Source organism: Rhipicephalus microplus, chromosome 6 (assembly GCF_043290135.1).
Source record: "Rhipicephalus microplus isolate Deutch F79 chromosome 6, USDA_Rmic, whole genome shotgun sequence".
NCBI lineage: Eukaryota > Metazoa > Arthropoda > Arachnida > Ixodida > Ixodidae > Rhipicephalus > Rhipicephalus microplus.
This window is the reverse complement of record NC_134705.1, coordinates 180,325,790-180,352,600: the sequence shown is the minus strand read 5'-3', so window position 1 is coordinate 180,352,600 and position 26,811 is coordinate 180,325,790. Positions and strand designations below refer to the sequence as shown.

At 44.0% G+C, this 26,811-nt stretch overlaps 1 protein-coding gene across 8 annotated transcripts in view; it reads right to left on the bottom strand.

The window, feature by feature from the left end:
• The window catches only part of LOC119168270 (uncharacterized), a 50,576-nt gene extending 24,086 nt beyond the window's left edge, over nt 1–26,490 (bottom strand). For 4 of the 8 annotated variants that reach the window (XR_012884367.1, XR_012884368.1, XR_012884369.1 and 1 more), the window contains exons 1-13: nt 23,849–24,036; nt 17,405–17,636; nt 15,612–15,709; nt 10,963–11,064; nt 10,427–10,509; nt 9,401–9,494; nt 8,473–8,603; nt 7,566–7,662; nt 7,043–7,121; nt 2,541–2,617; nt 2,382–2,420; nt 684–944; nt 241–321 (exon numbers count right to left, since the gene is read on the bottom strand). Coding sequence is in view for 5 of the 8 variants with exons in the window: in XM_075867199.1 (XP_075723314.1) it covers nt 241–321; nt 684–944; nt 2,382–2,420; nt 2,541–2,617; nt 7,043–7,121; nt 7,566–7,662; nt 8,473–8,603; nt 9,401–9,494; nt 10,427–10,509; nt 10,963–11,064; nt 15,612–15,709; nt 17,405–17,536 (1,274 nt within the window). In the remaining 3 variants the exon portion in view is untranslated. Of the gene's footprint in view, nt 1–240; nt 322–683; nt 945–2,381; nt 2,421–2,540; nt 2,618–7,042; nt 7,122–7,565; nt 7,663–8,472; nt 8,604–9,400; nt 9,495–10,426; nt 10,510–10,962; nt 11,065–15,611; nt 15,710–17,404; nt 17,637–21,293; nt 21,424–23,848; nt 24,037–24,557; nt 24,681–26,359 lie in introns of those variants that run through there. The other 4 variants (XM_075867196.1, XM_075867198.1, XM_075867197.1 and 1 more) reach the window with 4 other exon arrangements.
• Between the last annotated feature and the right edge of the window lie 321 nt (nt 26,491–26,811).

Here is a 26,811-nt window from a genome sequence, read left to right as displayed (position 1 = left end):
TTTAATTACAGTCGAATAAAAAAGAACCTGCTATATCTGAGGAGCGGGATAATAACCATACAGACTACACAAAAATGCATGACAATTTCTACAGATGGCCATCACTATTTCCAAATCAAATTTGGGCATACGATAACCAAAATGCTCTCTTGAGTACAGCCTATAGTTCTTTACGCACTTGGGGACTCGACTTCTGAGATGCTTTGTGATCCCTCTATATAATATGATTTCCACACTCACCTCGAACTTGAGGAACGCCTTCGGGACGACCTCCTTCCACGGCCGGAACCGTGAGACGAGTTACCACGTCGACCTCTGGACCTGCGACAAGAGCCCATGTCATACACACCGAACTTGCAAAGCTACAGAGCCATTCGTCAAAAAGACACAAATAAGAAAGGACACGCAGGGCAAGAGTCCTGCGTGTCCCATCTCGGCTTTGGAAAACAATGATATAGCAACAGAGGGCATTATCACAAAGTAATTCCACAGCAATTACAATACTTTTTTTTTAATGTTTATACCACCCACATTAGACATCTGTCATTGGTCAAAAAGCATAGCCAGATAGTTCTGACCAATGAGGAAATGGTAAGGAAAGGTGCTAAAAAAAGACAGAATTGCAACAGACTCATTCCATGAAATCGCTATCAGAGAGTCAATGAAAACTGGGCCTTCCTAACCTCGAACGGTCCCGCGACCTTCGTTTGGAGGAGCCGCCGCTTCCTCGACTGCCGTCACTTCTGGAGGACACCGCGCCTGACCTGCTTCCCGACGAAACTGCGCCAGCGGCACCGGACACCGAACATCCGCCAGCTTTGGCATGGCCCTTCTTGGAGGCACCGTCATCGTCGTCAGACCCGTCACCGCCAAAACTTGTGATGAAGGTGATCTGGCCCATGTTCTGGGGGGATTTCGACCGCGACCGTGAACTTGACTGTCCTCTAAGGAGACAGCAAAGAAAAAGGAAAACATTGACATGGCAGTACAAACTGACCTAGTAAAGCCAGCTGTATACCTTTGCTACAAAACATTCACTCATTAAACATGCACAAAGGGGCACCGTCCCACTGGAAGATACAGTCAAACCACGCTACAACGAACGCCGCTTCAACGAAATTTCCGCTATAACGAAAAACTCACGGTTCCCCGTCAGCAGTCCATAGGAGTCAATGCATAGATATTGTCGCCACAACGAACACTTTTTCTTCTGCCGTCCCGCTTCAACGAAATTTCATGATGCAATTCCAGGCTCAGATATTTATTGCCATACAGTGAACCCAATCTTTTACATTTTGATGCACTTACAGAACCCGAAAATACGTCGACAAGGTCTAAAACATGCGTTGGCACCACCAGAAACCACCGCTGTTCAACAACCATGGGTGCCGCCATTGCTCGATAGCGATGGCGGTAAGACTTCCCTGCTTTTGCCATTGGCTTGCTTCTAGCCGCAGGCGATCCGAAGCTGAAGCTCAGTTCACAATTTCCTTCACGCAGCTGCGGGGTGTAACCGCGGAACGATGCCTCGTTAGATACCAATGCTTATTTCATTCGCGCTTGGCCAGTGTGGTACTAATTCGGAGCAGCTGTATGTCAGCATTATCTACAAAATCAGCTAGCTGCGAGTGATGGATGATAAGATTGGCATACAATAACACAAAAGTCACCGCTCCACGATACCCCTCCTCCCTCTCGGTGTTGTCCGATACACTTTGACGGCGAACAGCTGCTGGTGTTAACGTGTTAATGCAACTGCTTGGTTATGTTCACGAAAGCAGTTGTAGGTATTGTTTCAGCGTGCTTTCCACCATGGCCTCGCTATGCATGACTGAGAATCGCGCCATGACGCTGCTGGGAAAAAATGGGAAGCAGCGGACGCTTTTTGAATTTTGAGAATAAACGTTCCTTTGTTTTACTGGCTCTGATCAGCTGTATTTTCTCAATTTCACTACAAAGAAATATTTTCCGCACCCTATGAGTTTCGTTGTAGCGGGGTTCAACTGTAACATCAAATTGTCTCAAACCAACTTGACTAAATCGATTTCAATGCACGTGACTTTAAAACTTATACATGTAGGAAAGAACAACACCAAAAGAACACCAATACACTAAAGTGGGGCAGTGTTTTAGCTGGAAGCACTCAGCCTGAGCTGTTGGCACTAGCACTGCGATTCTTGCGCCGGTTTTCACCGCCCACTTGCAGCCTCTATATACCTCCTTCGCCAGTGCTACTCTAGGTGCCAATACACCCTGTCCCAAATGAAACTCGTTAGATTCGACGACAGTTTGAGGAGCAAGATGAAGCGACTTGCTTGATTTGACATACGAAATTTCAGCCCTGTTAGCCCCATTCCTTTGTCTGTCATCAAAAGCCTTACCTGAACAGCTTGTATGTCGGGCTGGCTCTGGCTGCGTAACTGCAAGAAAAACGAGGTAGGCGTGCATCAGCAACAGATTTGCCCAAAGCGTGCCATTTGATTAGAAGGCAAATTGAATGCAAATTATTCAGGACAAAAAGAAAGGAGTACCAAACTGACCTTGGTGGACTGGTGACCTTACGGTTCTTGAGTTTCTTCTCGCGCAGCGCCCGCCTCTCTCGGCGCGACTTTCGCCCCTGCGACCATTACGACCAAGAGTCGAATTAAAGTTCATGTCCAACTTCCTCTTAGCTCGTGGAGCGCATGCATGGAAGGGGACTATGTTCAACTGGTGCTGAGCAATTTTTTCACGTAATCATCGAAAGATTTCAGCGTCGGAGATCTGACGCTAAAACAATCTGAGTCGCTGAAACCTTTCGATGATTGCCTCACAGATTAATTTCCGTAAAAATTTCCCAAGTCTGTCAAAAACAAGACTACAGGTTTTTCCGCTCAGTTTAATCCAAGTGCTAGCTTAAATAATCCATGCTGAAATGAAATAATCTGAGCGCCAAGCTATTTAATCCATGTGCCGAATAATTAACCCGATTGCCAACACATTTAATCCAAGCGCCAACTAAATTAGGCCGCGTGCAAGTGAATTTGATCCAAGTGCCACCAGGTTTAATCCAATTGCCAACGGCTTTAATTCAGGTGCCAGTCAGTTTAATCTATGAATGAAAAGCAGAATATGGGGGCATAGAAACGACAGTACAAGTGAAATTCAGTTCCTTCAATATACAAGATAATAGTCACAAAGTAGAGAAAATCATTATTATTTGAATTCGCCGATAGTATTTGTGAAATAAAATTAGCTGCAGCGCTTCAGCTGTGTTTGTACTTTGCTATGTACAAGTTTGTAGATCAGTGCTTGGCCCGGGTGGAGTCATTTTAATGGCAACGAAATAAAAAGCAGGAACATGTTGACGAATACATTGCCTTTGTCACTAAACCTCATAATTGGATTTGTATAGCATTACATGTAATGTCATCTTATGTGAAGGACAGACTATGGTTATCGGAGTGCCGAAATGCATACCAAGGTATGAAAAACCTGGCCATGGGCAGCGATGGGTCAAAAGTAGTAGTAGTAGTAGTAGTATTTTTATTTACAGTAAGCCGGATACAGAGCTCACTGCAGGGGCAAAGGGCTAAAGGCGAACAGCCTGACAAAGGCCCTTGTCCCTCCGCTGTCCGTGACAGTGCAAAGCTTAGACATCAGCACTGACAAACAATATATATATTCAATGCATTGGTTTCAAGCAACCTGAAATTGTAAACACAAAATTCAAACATAAATAGCATAAGAAGTTTACATAACACATTTTAAGAATTAGAGGTCACTCTCGTTAATATTCACAACTAAGCAATATCAATGAAACAGCTCAAAAACATACACAAAATGCATGCGGATACAATGAATTCCGCTGTATACACTCGTATAATTGACATAGAAGTTTATGAACAATTTAAGCATTTGCAGAGGCATGAGACTCCATTACGTAGTTTCGATAGTGTAGACCGGTGATTATGAATAAGTTCTTTAGTTGTTTCTTGAAGGTCGCACTACTAGCCCTAAAGTTCAATTGATCTGCAAGGGTATTTAAAACCTGAGGTACCTGGTAAGCAATACTTCGTTTTCCATATTGGGTTCTTGTTCTAGGAGCTCGTTTCTTTTGTTCTCGCAGACTGTAGTGTGGTCTTCCGGTGCAATTTTCTTCATATAGCTTAGTCTTTTGTATTAACTGAAGTAATTTAAAATGATATAATTGATCAATTCTGAGTATGGAATGTTTAAGGAATAGTGGAGCAGTGCTTAAGTCTTGTAGATTCCCCCTGTAATTTTCAAAGCAGCGCAATATTTTCTTTTGTATAGTTATCAACTTATGGTAATTTCCTTGTGATGTCGTTCCCCAGACTAACATCCCATAACTTACTTTAGAATGGAAGAGTGCATAGTACATACTTATTTTTAACCTCAATGGGATTAAGTGCATTGTTCTAAAAAAAACAACTATTCGCGCTAATGCGGTGATCAGATGATTTACATGTGTGTTCCAGTTTAATTCCTCCTGAAACCATACACCAAGAAACTTTTGTTCCCTAACATGTGCGATGCAATTTCCTTCGAATTTTACAGCTATGTTACTAATAGGTTTGTTTAAAGGTCGAAATATCATATAGGTTGTTTTTTTTGCATTCAAGCGCAGTCCATTTTGCCTTAACCAATTTGAAAGATTGCTTAGCAAATTATTTACACTGACCTCAAGTGATATAAGATTGTCTGATGAAAAGAAAACATTCGTATCGTCAGCGTACATTATAAGTTCATGAGAATGAGGTATAGCGGGTACATTCTCAAGAAACTAGGAGGCCCTCACAGGACAGAGCGAATTGGAGATAATATGAAGAGCTTTTCGTCCTGCAGTGCACATGAGACGAACACTTATGATCCTGATGTGCACAACGGAAGTCATATTTTACATTCATATTCGCTGTTATCTTTTTATTCAAACAAAACTATGTGTATCTGATAAAACACACGTGTTTCAAGCAAACACGCTGTAGCAACACTAGCGTCGTCTGTTATACATGAGAACAGGAACATCTCCTTCGATGCTTTCATAAAAAAAAAAACTTAATTCCACATTAACACAAATAAATGTGGCCTTGGTGTAAAATGGTTATTTCCGATTTCAAGAACGGATAAATATAATCTGTCGGTCACTATCGTTCTCACCGGGCTGAGCAGGCGACTGCGCACGCCTCAGCGAATAAGCAACCAAATGCTTTCTGCTGAGCAGACGATCGACACGAGTCTGCATATGCGATGGTGTTATGATGAGCCAGGATAATACAGTAGCTATGAAGCACAGACTAACATAGACTTTAAGCAAATACATTTATTACCCGTAAATGCAATTAATACGCACTGTGTTTTTGAACTCGAGGCTATGACACCAAACCGTTAGGGGAAAATAGCACTGCACCTTCTTTCATAAGCGCAATCATTTATAGGCGAGCGAAAAGTTCTTCCTGTCACTCCATGTTAACATTATTACGGCATTTAGAGTGTATAAAGTGGCACGCTATACGTTGCTGGTGCACAGATTAAACTGACTGGCACCTGAATTAAAGCTGTTGGCAATATGATCAAACAAGGTGGCACTTGGATTAAACTTACTGGCACACGGCTTAATCGAGTTGTCAATTGGATTAAATATGTTGGGGCTTCAATTAAATGTTTGGAACAGTCATTAAATAGCTTGGGGCTCAGATTAGTTCAATGATGCGCGGATTATTTACGCTGGCACTTGGATTAAATTGAGCGGGAAAACCTGTAGTTACAAGGGTTTGTCTTGCACTTCAAGCACTTTCAATCTTCTCTTGTCTCGACAAGCACACTGGGAGCTACATGTGGCGAGATGCGCCGGGCGAAAGAAGTCAAGTCGGCGCATACCTTGAGCATGTGCGAGGAAATGCAATCACTCGCTCCCGTTGCGATTCCTGCGCGCGTGTGGCTAGTTGTGTAATGCTGGCACACTTAGGAGCTGACTATCCGTTGAGATGCGACGCCACCCCGTGTAGAAAAAGTGCATATGGTGCAAACTTCATTTCTGAATCATGTCAGCTACTAGCTAATTGCATGCTATCTGCAGTTAGGCATTGAACAGCAGGTGCCGCAAGTTTTGAAGCAGATGAACACAGACTTTACTAGAAAGAGGGGGTGCCTGCGGGATTGACAATTTTGCACTTCAGTTCTAAACTCTATGGGCCATGCATGACTGCCGGATGTGGAGATTACATTAACAGCAGTGTCTGCTATCGGCGAGATGTGTTTTATCACTGCTCCGGAAGGTTGACTTACGACCCCTTTAAGAAAGGAACAAGATAAGCGCTAATCACTACTCAACCTCGTCTTCGAATTTTATGAGCAATACACAAACAAAAGACAAACGACTGCCAACCAGTAGCTCCGTTTTCTATTTCAGCAACACACACAGTACGAAAAGTGTCAGATAACAAGGCACAAAAGTATAAAATATGTGCACCACAAAGTAGAATGCATATGTGCTTCACAGGACCGGCCCAATCGTAAAGATCTGCGGCCAGCCACTTCGCCAAAGCTGAAATGTCATGTGCGCAGTCTGCACCATGCACAGGCAACACTAAGAAGCCATGGCAAACACTAGCAAGAATTAACTTGCGCTTGCTAACATTAGTGGGTGCTCGCCAATGCTGGAATCCCGCATTAAGCGCTGTCTCGCTTTCAATTTGAAGCCTGTAATGGCTTCCCAAGAATTTTCTCTGAAAACTGATCGTTCAGTTTATCGTTTTGCACTGACCATAGCTTTGTGCAATAGTTTCGGCGTGCTACAGTAGTTCAACTGCAGTACTTTCTTCTAATCATAATCCCGAAAATCAGTGTTAAGTTTAGGCTACTCCAGAGAGCGCTTCGACTTCAAGTGTTCCGCTTTAATAAGTAAGCTAAGCTCCTCAACATCCTTCCAAAAAAGAATGCAAGCTTGACAATTGAGCTACATTCACAAGACTAAGACCGCACCGCCATACACATTACATTACAAGATCCCATAACAAGAACCAAATTTTATCGCCCTTACCGAGTACATGGCTTTCTCCTCTTCGAGCTCTCTGGCCTGTTTCAACCTTTCCTGCTCCTCCTTGTCCAGGTGGAGGTACCTACGAAAGAACACCGACAACACTCTCGCAGCAAACCCAACAACAAACAAAGCAAGATAGCCAACCTCGCCATGGCGTATTACACAGAGGACAGCTAATGGCAAAGTTGCAACACTTCATTGGCCAATCTACGCCCTTTTAGTGACAAATATACAGACAACAGACCACTAAGCGCTTGTTCGTGTGACTGTCTCACATTTCTTGTATGCTTATGCACGCTTATTACCACTATGTTTATGTACAAACTCGCCAAAATTTCAGTGCTTCTGGATCACTAAGGATTAACTAAGGCTTTTCAGACACTGTGGCTGAAGTCAGAATTTGACAATAGAAACCTTCCTGATAAACCAACATAAAGAAGTACAAAATTCTAGCAAACTATAGTTTTCCCAATGGTGCCCAGCACGCAACCTTGGCATTAGAACAAGCATCAGCATCACTTACGAGATGAAATCCGTAGACTCCATGCCATAGGAGTGCGAGTGGTCGTTCATCTCCCGCGCTTGTTCCATGGTGAGTTCGTTCACGTCGACGGTGACATCTGATACAAAGAATTTAAAAATGACCGATTGATCGGTGCGTACAGATCAAGTTCTCTACAGCATCTAATAACATCCACTGCAACAACACTCTAAATTTCATCGGTTGCTTCCCGAGTTTCAACGAAACGAGCATTCTCACGTTTCAATACAATCGCAACACGGCTGAAATGGTTTTAAACTAAGATTAATGCACCCTAACAATGAAGCCCAGCAAAATGCCATGGCTACTGAACTATCTTGGTGCTTGGTGATTACCAGAATTTTTAGACCGCAATCCGATAACTGAAGTTTTAAATACCTTCGCAGAAGTTCAACTTCACAAGCATAAATTCCATTAGATGCAGAGTTAAGAGATGCAGAGAATAATGAGTGTCTGCGAACTTTAAAAAATGAACGATAGGAACATTTAGCAGCAGTAGCGGACGTAGTCGATTGTAACACAACCACGGCTGTAACCGGAGGGGCGACTTTACATTGCGTCGAAGAAGAATAAATAGTTATATTGGTATCAGATTACAAAGCAATTGTCATTATAACGAATACCACACTTATACCAAGGATATAATTGATACCACAATTATAGCACAATGGTCTTCATGTAACAAAAATCTTAAAAAAAAAAACGTGTTGAATTCGAGTAAATACAGTACATAGTTATATCACCAAACTAAGATACTAGCCCACGGATATGATATAAAACAAGATAAGGCCAGAAATAAGTACAAAGGCACCACACTACGATGAAGGCAGTCACGCTCTTACAGGAAACTTTTAAGAAACATTACACCATAGGAGGCTAGTCATCTCACCGAGATCAATATCACTGAGGTCCTCTTTATCTTCCTCTTCTTCTGCTTCGTCATTGTGATTGGTCGACGTCGAGGGAACAGGTGTGCTGTCTTCGTATGTGTACCCAATCGCAGCTTTCTTCTCAGCAAGCCTGGACAAACAGCGAATTCATTCGCTTGTTAAAGGTAGCATGCGAGTCTACAGATAGCTCTTAAATTTAATATTGAGAACAATGATGACAATGCAGAAATGACTGCATCAGAACGGAGACAACAGGCACGCGGTAACTTAAACATAAAAAAATAGTGACCACTAAAATTTCTTTATCATTACACCAATGAAATTGTATGTGCCAATTCTAAGTTGTCACAAAAGTAGACACGTGCAATATGGCGCTGAAAGAGCATGCCCTGGGTCTCAACTATTGGCAGCCTAAATGGTCTTGAATTGCTCAAGCTTGAGGTATCGTGACAGTGCAGTGAATAGGGCTGGCTACATGGCAAACGATAATATAAAAACACTCTAGGAGAAAAACTTACTTCTGGCATTTTAGAAAAAAAATTACCCACATCAGGAGCTCATTCGTAAGAACTCGAGGCATTGTACGATCCTACAAATGTTTAACACTCAATGAATTATAATTAGAGTATCAATTGTATAAACAGGTCTGAGAATATGTCAGGGAAAAACTGAGAAGTTGACAAAACTATGGTGCACAAGAAAAAAAGGAAAAAACAGAAATCAAATTGGCTGTCAAAGCAGTCTCACTATTCAAAAATTTTCCACAGTTTTGTGGCTTTTACACAAGAAGCATCGCTAACTGAACTTAGTACGTGGCCCTCACTAGCTGGGACTCGAACCCAAAACCTAGTGAAGCGACAGCGGAGCGCCACATTCGTCGCTGCCGGGACGACAGCACCGAGCCAAAACCAACGAAACGAGACACACTTTTTCTTTTCCTCCTCCGTGGTGCCAACAGGCTTCCCGATTGGACCAAAGCGTTCCTCCAAGTAGATCTGATGCAAGAACTTGTCCTCTGACACTGCACAGGACCATGGGACATGCGGAGAAGGCGTGGTCACGGTTTCTTCACACTCACAAAAAAAAAAAAAAAGAACTACAGGAGACAAAAAGAAATTTTGAGGCAACCGACGTTTTGCATGGTGCAGTTTGGTTGACACTTGGTTAACACTTGGTTAACAATTTAAAGCTTCTCCAGTAATAGAAATGCTGCTCTTACTGCAGGAGGAGCGACACCTCGAAGTATAATAGAACAAATTTTGTTGGGTTAGTCGGTTCATACTGTCCAAACGGTAATAGTGCAACACATGGCAGAGAAATAAGAGGTACACGAAAGAGCACCAACTTGCAATATATTTATTTAAAGTGCTCCTTTCTATACAGTGCAGGAAGATGCACAGTCACATTTGTGAATAACTATCAAGTACAACCACATGTTTATGAAACCTTTGTCTTAAAAAAACTGTGCTTCTGCTCTGTGCCGGGCAACTGGCAAATCTGTATATGGCCATTTACTTACTTAACTTATTAAGCGATTCAATTTTGAGACTGTTCGATTCGGCATCAGGCACAATCTTTCTATTCATCCTTGCTGCATTTTACCAAAATGTGGACAGCACTTTATGATAATCAACAGGGACCGTAGCTTCGAGGGCAAAGGTTGGTGCCCATACAGTGCGAAACTTTATCCCTATTATTTGTGCAACCAAGTTTACTACTATACTGTCTTTGACTACACGTGCCAAGATGTTATATGGTGTTAACTAATACAGCTGTAACCATGCTCACCCTGCAAGTGCTTCCAGTAACACAGTACATCAAGTAGAACTCTCCCCTCAAAAAGGCCATGCTTGTCTCAGCACCCCAGAACTTTCGCAACGTAACACAGCAGGATGCATACAGCACTGAATTGTCCATCCGAATGCGAGAGCCAAAAGAATGACAAGTGCTTACCTCCTAAGAAGTCGTTCTGAACAAGTGTGCGGTAGCGCTCATAGTTGATTTGCCTCTCTTCTTCCTTCTGTTCTTCAGTCAGCCTGTTTTGAAGATCGGTACAGCAGCGTGAATGCATTGAGACGAAATGAAATTCGGCACAGCGCGTATCGTCAACTCTCATTACAACATCCCATAAAACACGAAGATACCTTCTGTACATCCAATGTTCGTCGAGTGTACCCAGGCTGATCCCAGCTTTAAGAGAGCTTGCAAATGAATATAATCGAAACAACGTACGGGTCTACAAGTCATACATGTAAAAGCTCAATTTCCAGTCAGCGGCGCCATACTCAGGAATTCCTTTAGGAAGTGTTTATGCATACAACGGCTAACTTTCGCAACTGGGGGTAGATGTGAAGGCATATGAATACTTTCGAAAAGTTAGCTTGATAATACTTTGGGGGGTGTCAGATCCGCCCCTCAACTTTCCCTAGTTATGGCCCTGTCAGTCATACACAACTGTCCGAGTTGGAATGTAAAAGACGCAGGCTCACTCTGGGCCTCCGCCAGAGGCCTTGAACTCTGGTATGGAGTCCAGGTGGGCTCGAACGTCGAACCGGTCGATCATGACGTCCCGGTTCCCCTGCCAAGGCATCCTGAAACACAGGTACACAAGTACTCATAAAAAAACTACAGTTATGCCTCGATATAACTAAATTTATAAATTCCTGTAAAAATTCGTTATAAAGAGGATTTAAATATATGCAGGTTCGGTACAAAAATTCTGAAAATAAAAGCGAAAGTTAAACAAAACTGGGACTGAAGGCAGAGCTAACCCAAAACACTTATTCTACAGTAAAAACTGCCTTAATATCGCGATAGCAATTATACGGACACTCACGGCGGGTTTTGAATAGCAATAATAAACTTGGATTTCAAGGGCGGTCATGATCGCTGGCCCGCTTGCTATCTCGGCGATTATCAGTGCTGTTTCAACGCGAAAGGACTGTGTGAAAAGAGCACTTCTTCCTGAAGCGGCCGCATTTGCTCACACTAGCGTTCTGTAGGAGTTCCGCGATACCAGATCCAAAAAAGTTGGCTGCCAGCCTAACTTCTTATAACACTACAATTTTTTTCTATCGCGTTCATTGCATTGCATTCAACACGTCGTTGTGTTGCCGGAACTAATTGGCTAATCGCAAAAGCTACCAGCCTGCAAACTCGCGGCGCGGCACAAAACGGAAGCGCGTGACGAGTCGATCTCCAAAGATCCGTCGACACCGTGATCACTGAGAGTTTACATCAGCGCCTAATCTGACATGGTGGTGAGGACACGGTTGTCCGAAATTAAGAAGTCAGAATTTCGCCGCAAGGGCGAGACAATGAATGTGATAACAACTTGGAATGTAACTATGAGAACGGCAAGCAGATCAAAACGTGCAGCGTGCTGCTCCTGCACAAATGACGCAAAAAAAGAACATACACAGGATGAGATCGAACTAACAACGTTTACCGCTGGACACTTAACGCACTGTTAAAAAAAAAAAAAAAACGAGGCACGAAACGTAATCATAGGTACAGATATGAGTCCAAAGAAACAAGTGCCCCAGTTGTTACTTCGCTGTGTTTGAAAAGCGCACTCTTTTCGCAAACGGCACCTGTCCAGCGAGCGAAGTGATCTTCGTGCGCAACTAAACACAATCATTCCGGTCAAAGTCGAAGGCACGCGATTCTCCCTGCTGAAGGATAAGCGCGCGCACAAGCGTCAACCCCCCTCCCCCATTCGCAGGACAGAGTATGCGTGGAAGATGGACGCGAGTCTGCGCATCGTGACGAGCTGGCCGCAAAGGGAGGGCAGCTTTTTTCTTTTCTTTCCTGAGTTTTCATACATACAGATATGTGAATGACAGCGGCGGAGGCATAAAAACCAGCCAGACTGTCCATATACACAATTGCTACCGTATTTACTCATGTAATACTTGCACTCGCATAATTCTCGCACCCCCCACATCGCCCAACAAGAATACGATTTCTTTTTTTCCTCGAGTAATTATCGCACCCCCGAAAACTGCCGTAATAGTGTCCTCTGCTCGTTCCAGCCACTGATAATGATAGCACGTGCCATCTGGCACCATCTCTTAAGCATCAAGCGTACTATTATTACACAGAGATTCAATACAATCCAAGCCAAGCCACAGTGGCAAGTACGTGTTGCGGCGTTTTGTATGTTGTGTCGGTAATCTTGTCACGACATGGGGCGATACTGAAGCAACACGGCTGCTTTCAAGTTTAAAGTGATAGATCATGCACTAAACAACGGCAACAGGGCCGCCGGTAGGCCCTTTGGAGCCAACTAGTTTTGTGTTCGCTACTGGTGACGGCAGCTGAAAGCCACTAAGAAGCGTTGGGCCTGCCGTGTACGTAAAACTGGGATCGATGGTAAACTTCATTTTTTTAGAAGGAAATTGCAGACGATTTTGTTGAATAGCCATCAACCCAATACTGACGTCCTACGCTTACCTTTTGAGGGCTCCTGTTGAGCGACGAACGATACCGCTACGCCCGCAACGCCCACAAGCTTTGCGTATGGTATTCCGATTCTCGACTATTCGCTTGCACTTTTTGTGTCTCAAATAAATTTTGCCTTGTGTTGAACCTGTGCTTTTATTGTTGAGGTAAGTTCTAATTAGTACTTCTCAAAGCTTGCTGTAAGTTGGTAGCGTGAGAATCACGATTCGCGGCCACTTCGTTTTCTTTTTCGCTCTGTACGTTTTCGTGGAAAGTTTTCGACGCGTAATTCTCGCACCCCTAACTTTGCATTGGTTTTCTGCCAAAAAAAGTGCTAAGATTATGCGAGTCAGTACAGTATTGCAATAAAGAAAAAAAAGCAAAGCTGACCGTCGTTGGGGGCCACACCATGCGGGTGCAGTGAAACTATTCAGTAAAGTACCTCCTATATGCAGCGCGGCCCCACATATAGCTAACTATATAACAAACATTTATAACTAAAAGCTGGGAGGAGGGGGAGCAACCGCACACGTGACCGCGGTGGCGAGAACGGCGGCAATGCCGGTATATAGGGTGCACGCCCGCCTGCCTGTTAAACATGGCCCGTGTGCCTGCCACCGCCGCTTCGCGCTTCGTCAGCGGCGGGCAGCCGCAGAAAATGCATGCTCGTACTGAAATGCGAAGCAAAATTTCTAGATTGTCGGTTGGGAAAATTCGTTACACAATGGTTGTCTCCCGCTGTTACATTGTTACATAGAGGTCGCAAATGCATGTGCCTCCATAGAGCGAAGGCGGGGAATAAAAAAACTTTGTTATATCGAAGAATTCGTTATATAGAGCTTCGTTATAAGCAGGCTTAACTGTAGTGCCTGCAGCAATAAACGGCAAAAAGAGTCCACCGATTGCTCCCTGATTCATCATATTGGTGACGATCAAAGGAACCTACTTAGCCAAACACATAAACGACTCTAATATCGCCACTTGAAAGGACATCTAGGACTAAAAGCTCGCACAACAAGCTCCGACGTGGCACTTTGACTTATAACTGCGTAGTGCGCACCTCGTTCAGCGGGAAACATCGAGAAAAGAGCCACAGACATAGAAAAAGTAACAAAAAGAGCAGAGAAACATCCCACCTCCAATTTATCCTCAATCTCCAGTGCATCTACTCAAGTAAATACTGCCCACGTCCAGATTTAAAGCGATGGCTGGCGTAGGTCTTGTAGGCAACACATACAGGCATGTTTCACCGTGCACGTTTGGTGCGCGTCAGGTTTATTGCGTGCGAATCGACGAGCTGGTGGTGTAGCGAGCAGTGGTTCGGGCAGGTGTTGCAGGCGAATGGACGAGGCTGCGGGCGCCGCAGCGAGTGTGCGACAGGCGAGGGAGAAAGTGACGTCAGCGTGCAGTGCGAGGGGAGCGCGACGCCAATGCGCAGCGTGACCTATTTGGCATCGCGCCAACACCTGCAACGTGCGGCATGTTTGCACGGAGGGATAACGTTACACAGGCTAGTCAAAGAGCTGCTTCGCATCTAAAACACTATGCCTGCGCTTTCAGACCTGCAGATCGTGCATCAAACATACCGATGCATTCATAAGCGCCGCGCAACGAACCCGGTCAGCATGATGGCATAACACCGCCTTTCCGTCACCTGCGCGCTGAAAGGGATCGAAACTTGTTAGAACGCGACCAAAGCTTGATCAATACTTGCTAGGAAAAACGCACTTTCCGGGCCTCAGTGAGCTGCAGCGTTCGATATAGCGGATGTCCCCTTATGCGGCAGTTCGATATACGGGTGCACTGGTCCTATACATTTGCATGGGAAATTCAAGGAGATTTCTGAACTGTTCAATTTGGCCAATAATTCGATATATCCGAGTTTCATGTATTCGGGATCGACTGTATAGCTGATTTAGACACACGAGCGAGCACGGTCAAAGTATGCATCCTCGGGCACCTCGTCATTGCTGCTTGGAACAGCATCCCTTTCAAGATCGCTGTTCTACATAAAAGTCGATCGAAGCAAAAACTTAACTGCGCGTATCACGGCGATTCCTAGCTCCAGACTACTTTATTCAACCCGAGTCAACACTTTCTACGGCGAAGACGGCAATGCAATTGACAAAGCAGAACTGAATGTGTGCGCCTAGCATTTGAAATGTTTGTGGAGCAGCTGAGCTTCAGCTCATTCTTTTCTGTGGAGAAGTGGTCAGCTGTGGTGAGACATGGAGGTGATCGGGAGGTAGCACCACTGGTAGCGCCCGGTGGAACTGCCGGCCATTTTGAGTCGTGCTACTTACCTGTGATACAATTCATTAAAAGCAATAGTTATTTGTCCCTCAGTTGCATTTTAGGTCGCAAATCGCTACTAGGGGGTCGATAGCTACTAGACTAAAAAATCTTGGCATGAGTGAATTTGATGTCAATGCTCCTTTAAGTGAACAACTGGCCAATCCTTCAGTGTGATTAGGCCTTCAATGTGAACACACAGCATGCGAACTATTTCAAAATAAAAAAGTGGCACCTGCCACTGTTTAATAAAGAACACTTCATTCGCAGAGATCAGAAACCCTCGAACAAGACGTGTGGCTTAAGCCAGCGACACCCAGTGTTTTCAGAATTTTTCACCCCTTCAAGCTTCCATCTCATGAATTTTTTTGCCCCGTGTAGACTTCATTCGTGGTTGACTTACATAGTGGCCGGGCTGTCGGCCGCCTGTGCGATTGCCAGGTCGATGTGGATCTTGCAGCGTCGTCCATGAAGTTGAAGAAACTGGGCTGGGTCTTGCTTCTACGAGAGCATCAAAGAAAGGCAAGGTCACAGGCCATGTTTTCATTTATGTATGGAAGGCACGCAGTGTTGTACAAAGCTGTGTACATGACACACTTTAAGACGCATGCCTGTTTTCTAAACGTAATAAACAGGCTCTCAAAAGTCTATTGGCTCAAAACACTTCTTCCTAAAGAAAGTTTTTCAAGAAGGCATAGGAAAGCAGTGGTCTCCTTTTTTGAAAACAGTCTTTCCTGTAAGCAGAATCCATTATAGTATTTTATAGTACAGATGTGCTGTAAATATTTTTCCCATAACCACTGAACTGCCATGACCAAAGTTCCTAGATATGCCCAGTTCCTGCTTTCCCTCTCGTATCATTCACAAGAAGCTTCATAATGACAGCAGTTCAGCAAGCGGTCTAAAGGGGGTATGCACCACAAATTTTTAATCTTATAATTTTTTTTTGTCATCTCTTAAACCTGTTGACGATGCCCATCTTAGTTGTTCTTAGGTGCCACTGCGCTGCTGACAATGCCTGGTGACAGCACCGGTACACCAGCAAATCAATTCGACACAAGTTAAACTGAACATAACATGGGACCTATGGGTTTATTTCCTTGTTAGACACCATTGAGTGAATCCAACAAAGCATCGAGCCAAGAACAATACTACATATGCATTACTGCCCCCAAGGGCATGTTGCATATGTGATATTGCATGCATAATATTGCATGTAAGACGCAATACAATTGAGCCCTTCAAGTAAAAACATGCACAGAGAAACAGCCTTTGTGCCTTACAAGAGAAGTCTCATGAGCAGTACACCATATTCCGATTTCGTAATTAACCCCTATTTCAATGCAGGCTGTCTCATGTCCATTACACCCAGTTGTCCATCAGATCAGTGTCTCTTATAAAGGGGCCCTGCAACACTTTTTGAGCATGGTCAGAAAACGCTGCAGATCGGTAGTTGAGGCTCCTGATAACACGTGAGCCAAATATTATAGCATAGCACGCGGCCTGGAATTCATAATAAATTATCAAAGTCAGCTAAAATTGCTTTCTCTTCTCTCAACAAATCGCTCAATATGGCCCAAATTCACACGTAGTAAGCCCATCTATCAGCCATTGGCTAATTTGAACATGGCACGCACGCTCAGAGAGACCGCCGCGGGAGCCTGCTACTTGTTCACGCACGTGCGCGCGCTATCACACTGAAAAAGCCGCGCATTCGAAGAAAAAAAAAAGGAGGGGCTCAAGGTCACGATGGGCGCGTGACGTTTTTCTGTGGCCCTGCCATCCCTCCCTGCTTAGCTTCCAGCGCTTTCGTCGGGACGAGAGAAGAGAGAATGCAATGGCAGCATGCGACAAACCTTTGTAATTCCACTCGCACTGGACAGATTCTTAAAATTTTCTGCGGCTTTGAATTCGTAAGGCAATAAGCTCTTCCATTGAATTCATTCCATGTTTACTTGAAAAAGTGTTTCAGGGCCCCTTTATTTAGGGGTCGCCCAAGTCTGTCATTTTTTACTGGAGGGTAGTAATTGGGACATAAAATGGAATGAAGTGGACAAGAAAAAAAAAAAAAGACTGTGCCAGTGAGGCCCAAACCCACAGCTATCCCAGACACTTATGCGACACGAAAAATACTGCCTAGTCATCTCTTGCACAGGTGTCGTCCACGCGAATTCAACACAAAAAGAAGGCACTCACGATCCGCTCGTAAAACTCCTTCCGGCGCTCGGCCCGCTTCTTGAGGTCGACGAGCATGCCGCGTATCTTGCGCTCCTGCTTCCTGGCCTCATGCCACATGTTGTCGCGCGACGAGCGCGACTGGAAGAACATGTCTTTCGTCGTGGTCGTTGTATCTCACTGTGGCTCTGCTGCGATAGAAGCCGCCAGACGTTGCACGCGCATCGAAGACAAAAAGGAGCACAATTCGCACCTGCGTAAAAGCATTGCACAAGATATCAGAGCCAATCCCATAAGCACGAACAAATCCACAAGCAGCAAAACTTTCTTGAATGATTTCCATTGTGCTAAGCAAACAGCAGCTATATTTAATTCACAATTAGCACAATTGTTTACCTCTTATTAAGAAACGCCAATAAAAAGAGCCCACTAATACAAATGAGAGAAGCTACATCACAAAGTACAGTAGATAGCGCACTAACCCTTCTGCAACATAGCTTTCTGTTCAAAAGGAATACACACATACTTTTTGGGGGGGAGGGGGGTCTATTTGATTATTCAAAGCCACTTTACACACAAGATACACGCAAAATATTTTTTTTTATGTGCAAGGGATTGGCTTCACTGCACTGCACCCAAAAAAAATGCCCCGATTTCTTCAGTCTTTAGAGCAACAAACGAGTTCGAAATTTAAAAAATAAAATACAAAGAAACGAGTCTGTCAAAACAACCTTGCACGTGCCAGTGTGGGTTCGTTTACATCTAAGGGCGTCCACTGCTGATATGTCGAAAAGCGGTCATCGTATAAATCCAATGATTTAAAGAACATGCTGCTAAGACTAGTCCGTGCCACAATCACAAGAGAACTGAAATTCTTCATTTCATGAAGCTTCGACAAAGAGCAGCCTTTTTTTACTTTTTTTTCCCTCCCTTGAAAGGAGCAGTTCCAGCATGCACCCATCACTTGTGCACAGAAGAGGGTACCATTTTCTGATTTCAGTAAGATAAATCAAGTCCTTACTTGACCAATATCCATGATTAACTGAGTTTTGAATTTTTTACCACAGTACTACACTGTCTGACGGCAAGAGAGAAGAACACAGCAATATGAATCGGGGTAGCTTTAGTGCGGTGCCCCCAAATGATTTGTTCATAACGGACAAGCGCAGCTCGCCGTCGGTGAAGAAAGGGTTAAAGAGAAATCATAGCATCGCTTTCTTTAACGATTTCAACTGTGCTAAGCAGAAACCAACTACATTTCATTTACAGCTAACTAGTGAAAAGTTAAAAGCCAAGCACAAAACTCCATCACAAGAGCTCATTCAGACGAATGAGAAAGGCTACATTAAATGTACTGCAGAAAGCCGCAGTGTGAGTCATGGAGGGTAGCTTGATCTCCCTCCATGACTTTCTTCACCGACGGACAAGCGCAGCTCGCCGTCGGTGAAGAAAGGATAAAGAGAAATCATAGCATCGCTTTCTTTAACGATTTCAACTGTGCTAAGCAGAAACCAACTACATTTCATTTACAGCTAACTAGTGAAAAGTTAAAAGCCAAGCACAAAACTCCATCACAAGAGCTCATTCAGACGAATGAGAAAGGCTACATTAAATGTACTGCAGAAAGCCGCAGTGTGAGTCATGGAGGGTAGCTTGATCTCCCTCGCTCTTCTTTTCAAGCTGTGAGGGGCAGCACCCTAGCAAGTACCCCCTGCACTGATGCTTACTTGCAAACTATGCCAGACTATACATATTTGGACTTTCCTAGGTGGTCATTACTCGCAATGTACAGAATAATCTTAGTCCCCCTTTTTAAACCTTTGTTTACTTGGTAATGGTAACTGTGCTCAATACCCTAAACTCTGTAATACTTTATTGAATCTACAACAGCCATTCACACAGTTTTCGAGAGCACTCCAAAGCGCATTAAAACTTTGTGATATGCAAATTCATGCTCTTTTTCAAGTCATGATTTGAAATTTTTCTAGAAATAAAACCTATATTATAAAAAAATGATAACTTGGCAGAATGTGTGTCCTACGCTTGTGTTTTTTCAAGACTTATTCCGCTAGTTGCCAGGTCGTTACAGATAATTGTAGCATGCAGGCAGTCATGTAGCAATTCGAAGGGGTCACTGTCTTGATTAAATACTACTTGATTCATTACACTACATTAACTATACATTCGGCTTCACAGGCATAGCGCACAGTGACCAAGGACAAATAAGAGGCACGAAGGCGCCTTGTTGTGCTCATTTCCAACTAAACTGTTTACCGACAAGAAACACAGCACACACATCTATCTCCTTGCAAGTTCTCGCATCACAAGAAACACAGCACACACATCTATCTCCTTGCAAGTTCTCGCATCAGGTTTTTCCACCTTCCATGTAACCCCCGCAGTTCTGAACTGTGAAGCATGCGCACTCATATAAATTCGAACATCACTGTTGATATTTTCTGGGGTTGATTGATTGATACGTGGGGTTTACCTTCCCAACACCACCATATGACTATGAGAGACGCCGTAGTGGAGGCCTCCAGAAATTTCGACACCTGGGGTTCTTTAACGTGCACCCAAATCTGAGCACACGGGCCTATAACATTTCCACCTCTGTCGGAATATTTTCTGGGGTTATACACCCGAATACACCACGATGTGATCATGGGAGACACTATAGCAGAGGGCTCCAAAAATTTCGACCATTTGGCATTTTTAAACGTGTACTGACATTGCATAACATTGCATAGCACAGTGTTCAACTTGCAGACAGCTCGTACAAATACGTGGACACAGCTTGCCTTTGCTTGTTGCATCAACTAGGGGCTAAGAAAGATGCATCACGGCTTGGATGAACTGAACCTCCTTCACAATAAATCCATCTTCATTAAACTATGTTTTGCAGCAAACTATTGCATGTGGTCGCTTTATTGAAGGCACTACCACATTCAACGAGTCATTCAACACGCTGCTTTCCGCGAGCCATGTTACAAGCATAAATATTCTTTGCTCGAAATTAACATAACTAAACACACTGTATTTCTAGTCTGAGATATGAATCTATGCAAAAACAGAGAATGAGTGATCAAGGGTATATACTTAATTACAACCTAATCAAGATACTCTATTTGCAACAGAATAATTAGTGCCCTGGCCTAATAAAGACAAAGCGCCATGTGCGAAACAGCATGGGCAACATCTGCAGTCGCAAATAAGCCACATCTGAGCATGCGCGGCACCACTGATGTGCCGGCCTTGCAATACTAATCCCTGTTTATCAGCCCTGTTTATCGGCGCGGATGCAACAACCGCTTTGGCCGTCGAAAGCGCTCTGAACGATTTAGCTAAGAAACAAAAAGCAAGAAAAAAATACGAAGTAAAACCATTGTCGCTGTGATATCATATAGCGAAGCAAGAATACATATATATTTTTTATTTCGATGGTGTTATGTTGGCAGCACTTCGACGGCCAAAACAGTCATCGCAGCCGCGGAGGTAAAGAAGGGTGGAAACTGCATGGCAGGCACATCACTGCACATCATGACCTGAACCTGCTTCACAATAAATCCAGCTTCATTAAACTATGTTTTACAGCAAACTATTGCATGTGGTCGCTTGGCTGAAGGCACTACCACATTCAATGAGTCATTCAGCACGCTGCTTTCCGCGAGCCATGTCAAAAGTATAAATATTCTTTTCTCAAAATTAACATACCCAAACACTGCATTTCTAGTATGAGATATGAATCTATCTATGCAAAAACAGAGAATTAGTGATTCAAAATAAATACTTAATTACAACTTAATCAAGATTAAATACTATAAACATTGCCAGCATACTGCAACAGTACTTATTTCCAACAGAATAAATATTTAGTGCCTTGGCACAATACGCAAGTCTGGCACATTACAGAGTTCTTCATAGGTCGTCTCCGAGTCAGGCACCCACGGGGGATTTCATTATAGTACATCAAGGCATCCCAATACAAGAGAGGCAGCCAGTTTCGTCCCGGCGATCACCGAGGCTGCAACAAGCGAGCCCTGCCAGAAGAAACATGCAGCGTAATTTTTTCTTCCCCGTATGTCCAGCCTTGCCGCTAAACACAACTAATTTCGCTGTGTCTCGTGACATCACAACATCATTATAATTGATTTATATAACATCATTATTAAATGAAATATACAACTTCATTATAATTATAATTACTGGAGTTTAACATCCCCAAGCCCCGATACGAAGCACACCGTAGTAGAAAGCTTTGAAAATATCAACCGCCTGGTTTTCTTTAACGTGCACAGAATTCTAGGCACACGAGCCTCAAGAATTTTCGCCTCATGGCGTGACAACATTGATGGTACAATATCTTAAAACTCAAGACCGGGTTCTGCCAATATCAACACGGTTAATGTTTAAGGAGTTTATAAATTGGGAGCATCACTCTCTATGAAGCAGGAAGTGTGCAGCTTTTTGAGAACTTAGAAGATGTGTTAGTAGCATGATCGTTTTACCATGCTTTATAAGGTGAACTTAGCCACATATGTGATTCTGGTATGTAAAATGGTACATGTGTAGCAAGTTTGCTTTTTTTATCACAACACCATTTTTCTATTTACACTGTGCAAACTCATCAGCCAAACTTTATGGTCTAAGTTGGTGCTGCTAAAAGATTTTTCTTTAGAGCACAAGTAAGTAGGCTGAAATGGATTCATCTAGCCTACGAGCCCCTAAGAAAAACTTAACAATGAACACTTGGTTAAACGTGATCAACATTCCGGGCGCAAACATGCAAAAAAGAACTGAACACAGTAACTGAGAACCGTCATGAAAGACGTACAAAATACGCCGGCACAAAGCATGCACTGGTGTGTTTCGTACGTCTTTCATCACTGTCTCCAGTTCCTTTTTTGTAAAGCGTGCAAAAAAAATATTGATAATGAAAAGCAGTCTTGGCCAATGAGATGTACTGAAGCATGCTACACAAGCGTAGTTGTGTTAAAAGAAACGTTCTTATTTAGCGCTGGTGCTAAGTTCCCAACAATTTTGCTCGTTATTGTGTGTACATCAGTTTTTAAAAGCATAACGTAAGGCATCAAAGAGCGGCATTTATTACAGGAGCCCTTCTCTATCTATGCAACTAAATTATTAACTACAGTCAAACACGAATACATCAAATGTGCAGGGGATCACAAAAGGCTGCTATATATAGGTTATTCGACATATAAGACGTTATATACAAAAAACTTTTAAAAAAGATTTTGTTTGATATGCACTTCGATATTTATATGCCAGTTCGACTGTATTGCACACATCATCGCGCACTTAACACGCAGTCTAGCAATTTACCAGTCTCAGATTGAAACACAATGACGTATGTGCTATGCAACGTCGGGTAGAAGAGAACTATTTTTCTTCATGTATCTGACAATCAGGTATCTGACCAGCGCAACGAGGCGGCCGATTGATTTGATAATCTGACACTGCCGTTAACAAGCGGGGCGCTCTCAATTGAAACTCGTCGGCAAAATCGAATAACTCAATCGCGATCGGCTCATTCTGGGCGAGCGAATAATTTGAGGTCGGACTGTAGTAATCAAAACTGCCTCCTGCGGCCAGTATACACAATAGAGGCTAGCGCTTTACAATGCTCAATGAATGTAGCACCGAAAGCTACGACCGAACGTAACACGCCAACAAACTGACAACTCACGCTTGCAAAATAAACTTGGAAACCCGCCGGAGACAAAAAGAAGCTAGAACATCACTCGGCTTCAGATGAACGAGCCTTTACGAAGCTTTTAATTTTCAGAGATCGCTGTGCAAAATTTTGACGGAGTACGCCTCTGTTAAATGTTTTCGTGAAGGGGCAGGACGCATCTGGAAACGAACACTTGCTGGGTAACGATAGCAATATCATATTGGTGCTACTTTTGCCTATCACGTATTCGCGCAAGACTTTACTGTGCACTTGGCAGAAATTATGGGAAAATTAGCGGTTTCAAACATCGAAGCAAACGTGCGTCTCTTGACGCGGCATTAGAGATGCATTTGTCCTACAAGCGATCCTCGATTTATCGCAATATACACGGTTGCCGGACACGACAAGCCTAACTTCGTGTCAACCTGCAGATCCCAGTGTCCACGAAAGTGCTTTCAAAAACGGAGAGAGTGACAATGGAAAAGCATAACATACGTCTATGACCCGGCACACACAACACAACAAGAGCGAAGTCGGCGAAGATTCGAGGGAGCTTTTCGTCGTGGACAACGCAAGACCGGAGGAGTTTTATCTCGCTACGTTGTAACCGTTTTCACATGCAGCGGTAATGCAGATAGGAGGAGAACAACATCATACAACACAAGGCAAGGAATCGCAATGTCTCGACACGTTACTAAGCCTCGCGCCAACAGATTTCAGCGGGCGCCTTGTTCGGTCCACGGAAAAAAACACGAGCGTCTTGCACTCACCTGGATTTAACGAGCGGATTCGCCGGGCACTGGGAACGTGGGAGCCATCGTCGCTTTCTTCGCACTAATAACTATACGCTGCAATATGCAAACAGCAAAACACGGCTACGCTAAGTACCGGCTGCCTCAGCTACCTCAGATCCGCACTTGTGGTTGTGAACCGTGAACAGCGGAGCCATAAAAGGAGCCACACATTACAGCAAAAAAGCGCGCGTAACGTTTAGTACTCTAAGACACAATATTCAGGCTCACTTAGGGAACTAAACAAGGACTGTGTCACCTGCTGGGAAAAGAAAAACTAACTATTGAATTAAGTTTTGCAAAACTCTTTCAAAACTAACTTTAATATTGGTCAAAAGATGGCGCGTGAACACATCTGTTATAGATGATTTTTTGGATTGTTTTTTTAATGTGCCGGAGGCGTTGAAAAATGTACGTAATAACGTGACCAAGTGCTACCGCTAAAATTATAGGGCTAATACATGATCAAGGAGGGGGGAACATGACCTGCATACCTTCTTGTTCTCGTTGTAGAGCCTTAAAACTGCTGCATTCACCACTCAAACACGGTCAGCAGAGCACCCGCAAATCACCAGCACACTAACTTTTAGTGCTACGGTGCAACCATGTGGTTGAGCTAAATCCCAAGCATGGAGTTTCATACAGTAATTATTGTATAAAACTCTACGATGACAAAAGTCACACTCACTCAAACTGAAGACCGAAACTCCACCTTCCAGTCTAAAAGGCGAAAACCCGCAGACCGAACGCGCCGGCTGGTGGACGAGTATTTCGAACCATTCTTACTAGTTTGAGTCGTCGTGGAGAAGAGTAGCTCTAGCCAGGAGTAGCGGCGGATCCAGCCACTGATTTTAGAGGGAGTGGTCGTCGCTTGAAGTAAAACTATAGTTATAGTACTATAGAGTCTGGAAAAGTACTGCAGTAATATTGGGGGGAGGGCTGCAAAAGGGGCACTCGCTCCTCTCAAGCTCACCACAACATGCTTTTAACAAGATAGTTACAACATGCTTTTACAGTAACAACATGCTTTTAACAAGATGCCGCGGTGTCTACCGTGGATTCGTGACATATATTTCCGTCACGGATATGACGTCATAAAATATTTACCAACACATTGCAGAGAAAGAAACGGAAAGGAAAAGTCCCGCAGCCACGCGTCGAACCAGCGCCCTCGCGCTCCCATCGCGCGACGCTAACCACTACAGAGCGAACCCTTCCCTTATATCTTAACGGCGAGCCATTCATATGCACCATGTACCGCTGGCGGTCCTCTGAACTCGCCAACTTCAGTGCATTTCCGTTATCAGTAGCGAGATGGCACGACGAGCGCGCGCCACAGAGCACCTACCAGTTTAAGCGTGCCACCCCACGCTTCGCTATAACCAGGGACTTAACGCTTTGCTGTGCGTGTGCGCCTCCGCATGGCGTGGTCAGAGTGCGTATAGATGTTCTGTAGCGTGGTGGATCGCGCGCGCGCTTATCTCGGGATTCGGACACTTAGTACATCTTGCGCTTATACCGTAAAATTGCTTTGAAGTTATAAAGAGAGCACGAACGTCATTTCGCTCACTGCCGCAGCCGCGTTTACGGAAGGAGCGCGCTGCTCACACACGAAGTAAGAATTGGGACCGTTGTTCAAGCTCGTACTGTGTATACCTGTGCGTCTTTCTTTGTGTTTGAGCAGCGTGCTTTAAGTGTCAAACTGCGACAGTTGCTTGTCCGTGCCCGTCCTGCGCATGCTCATTTCGTGCGCGTTTTCTGCTTGATGTGCGCGCAGCAAGTTGCGAGCTGCTTGTCGTTATTCGCACGACATTGCAATTTGTTGCTGCAGCATTCATTCATCCGCTTTCATGGCGAAACAATGCACAACGCATGCTCAACTACATCTGCAGGAACACGTTTCACTTTCGTGTTTATTGGGTTCTTAAAAAGAGGGATCAACCACGTTCTTTGGTCAAACTCGCCAGACTTGCCGTTCGTGTAATAATCACAACAACCCGCCGCAACCTTAACATTATGGAATTGTGCTCGCAGTGGTTACATTAACACTGTCAAGACACAGGAATTCTCGGCCACGCTCATTTATCCTAGTCGTTAATGGGAGATGAACGACGGGCACTAGAGAGAAGGGTGGGGGTGCTGAGACACGCTTCAGGCGCGGGGGGGGATCCACCAATACTTTCCACCCCTCCACCAATGGACAAAGGGTTGAACCAATGCTAGCCATTTTGTAGTCTCGAACTGCATTGTATTCTAAGATCGCCCGGAGGATAAACTTTGCAGGCTTAAAAAATCGTAGTATATTGGGGGCAAGAACTTAGCCAGAATTCTTTTTTCTTTCAGGGTGGCGGGGTACAGTTCACTTCCTAGAAAGGATTAACTAGGAAACCATAAGGCGCCATTAAAATATGGGGGCGTCACGGCGAGCCCGCGCGCGAAATTCAAAGTGGCAGCGTCCATTCCTATTCATTGGCTTTGTTTCTAGCTTACCAAGAATTTTCGTTGTTCTTCTTTGTCGTCCTCTTCCAGAACAAGGGTTCCTACTCGACCTGCGCTGCTATTCCGATACGGGCGAACTGCTTGTGCGGCAGTTCCAGTGCGGACATGGCGAGTTTTGCTGCAGCCACTGCGACAAGTTTCTAGGATGACTGCCAGTTGGGCGTGTTGGTAAAGGTTCATGATAAAACAAGCGCTAAAAATACGTGCACTCACAGAGGACACAGATAAGCGCTTACTAGCAACTAGAAAAAAAAAAGCATTCTGTCTTACGTTTTCTTTTCTTAGTTCTTGACACGTGTTTGTTTCCGGTTGTGTTCCATCGATTATGGGAGTGGAATTTTGTTATATAACGTTGTTGATGATGACAGGGGAAGTTGGGAATGACGTACATGCGTGAGATGTAGTATTGTTCGCTCGAAATAAATTTTTCGGTTGCTGGTAAA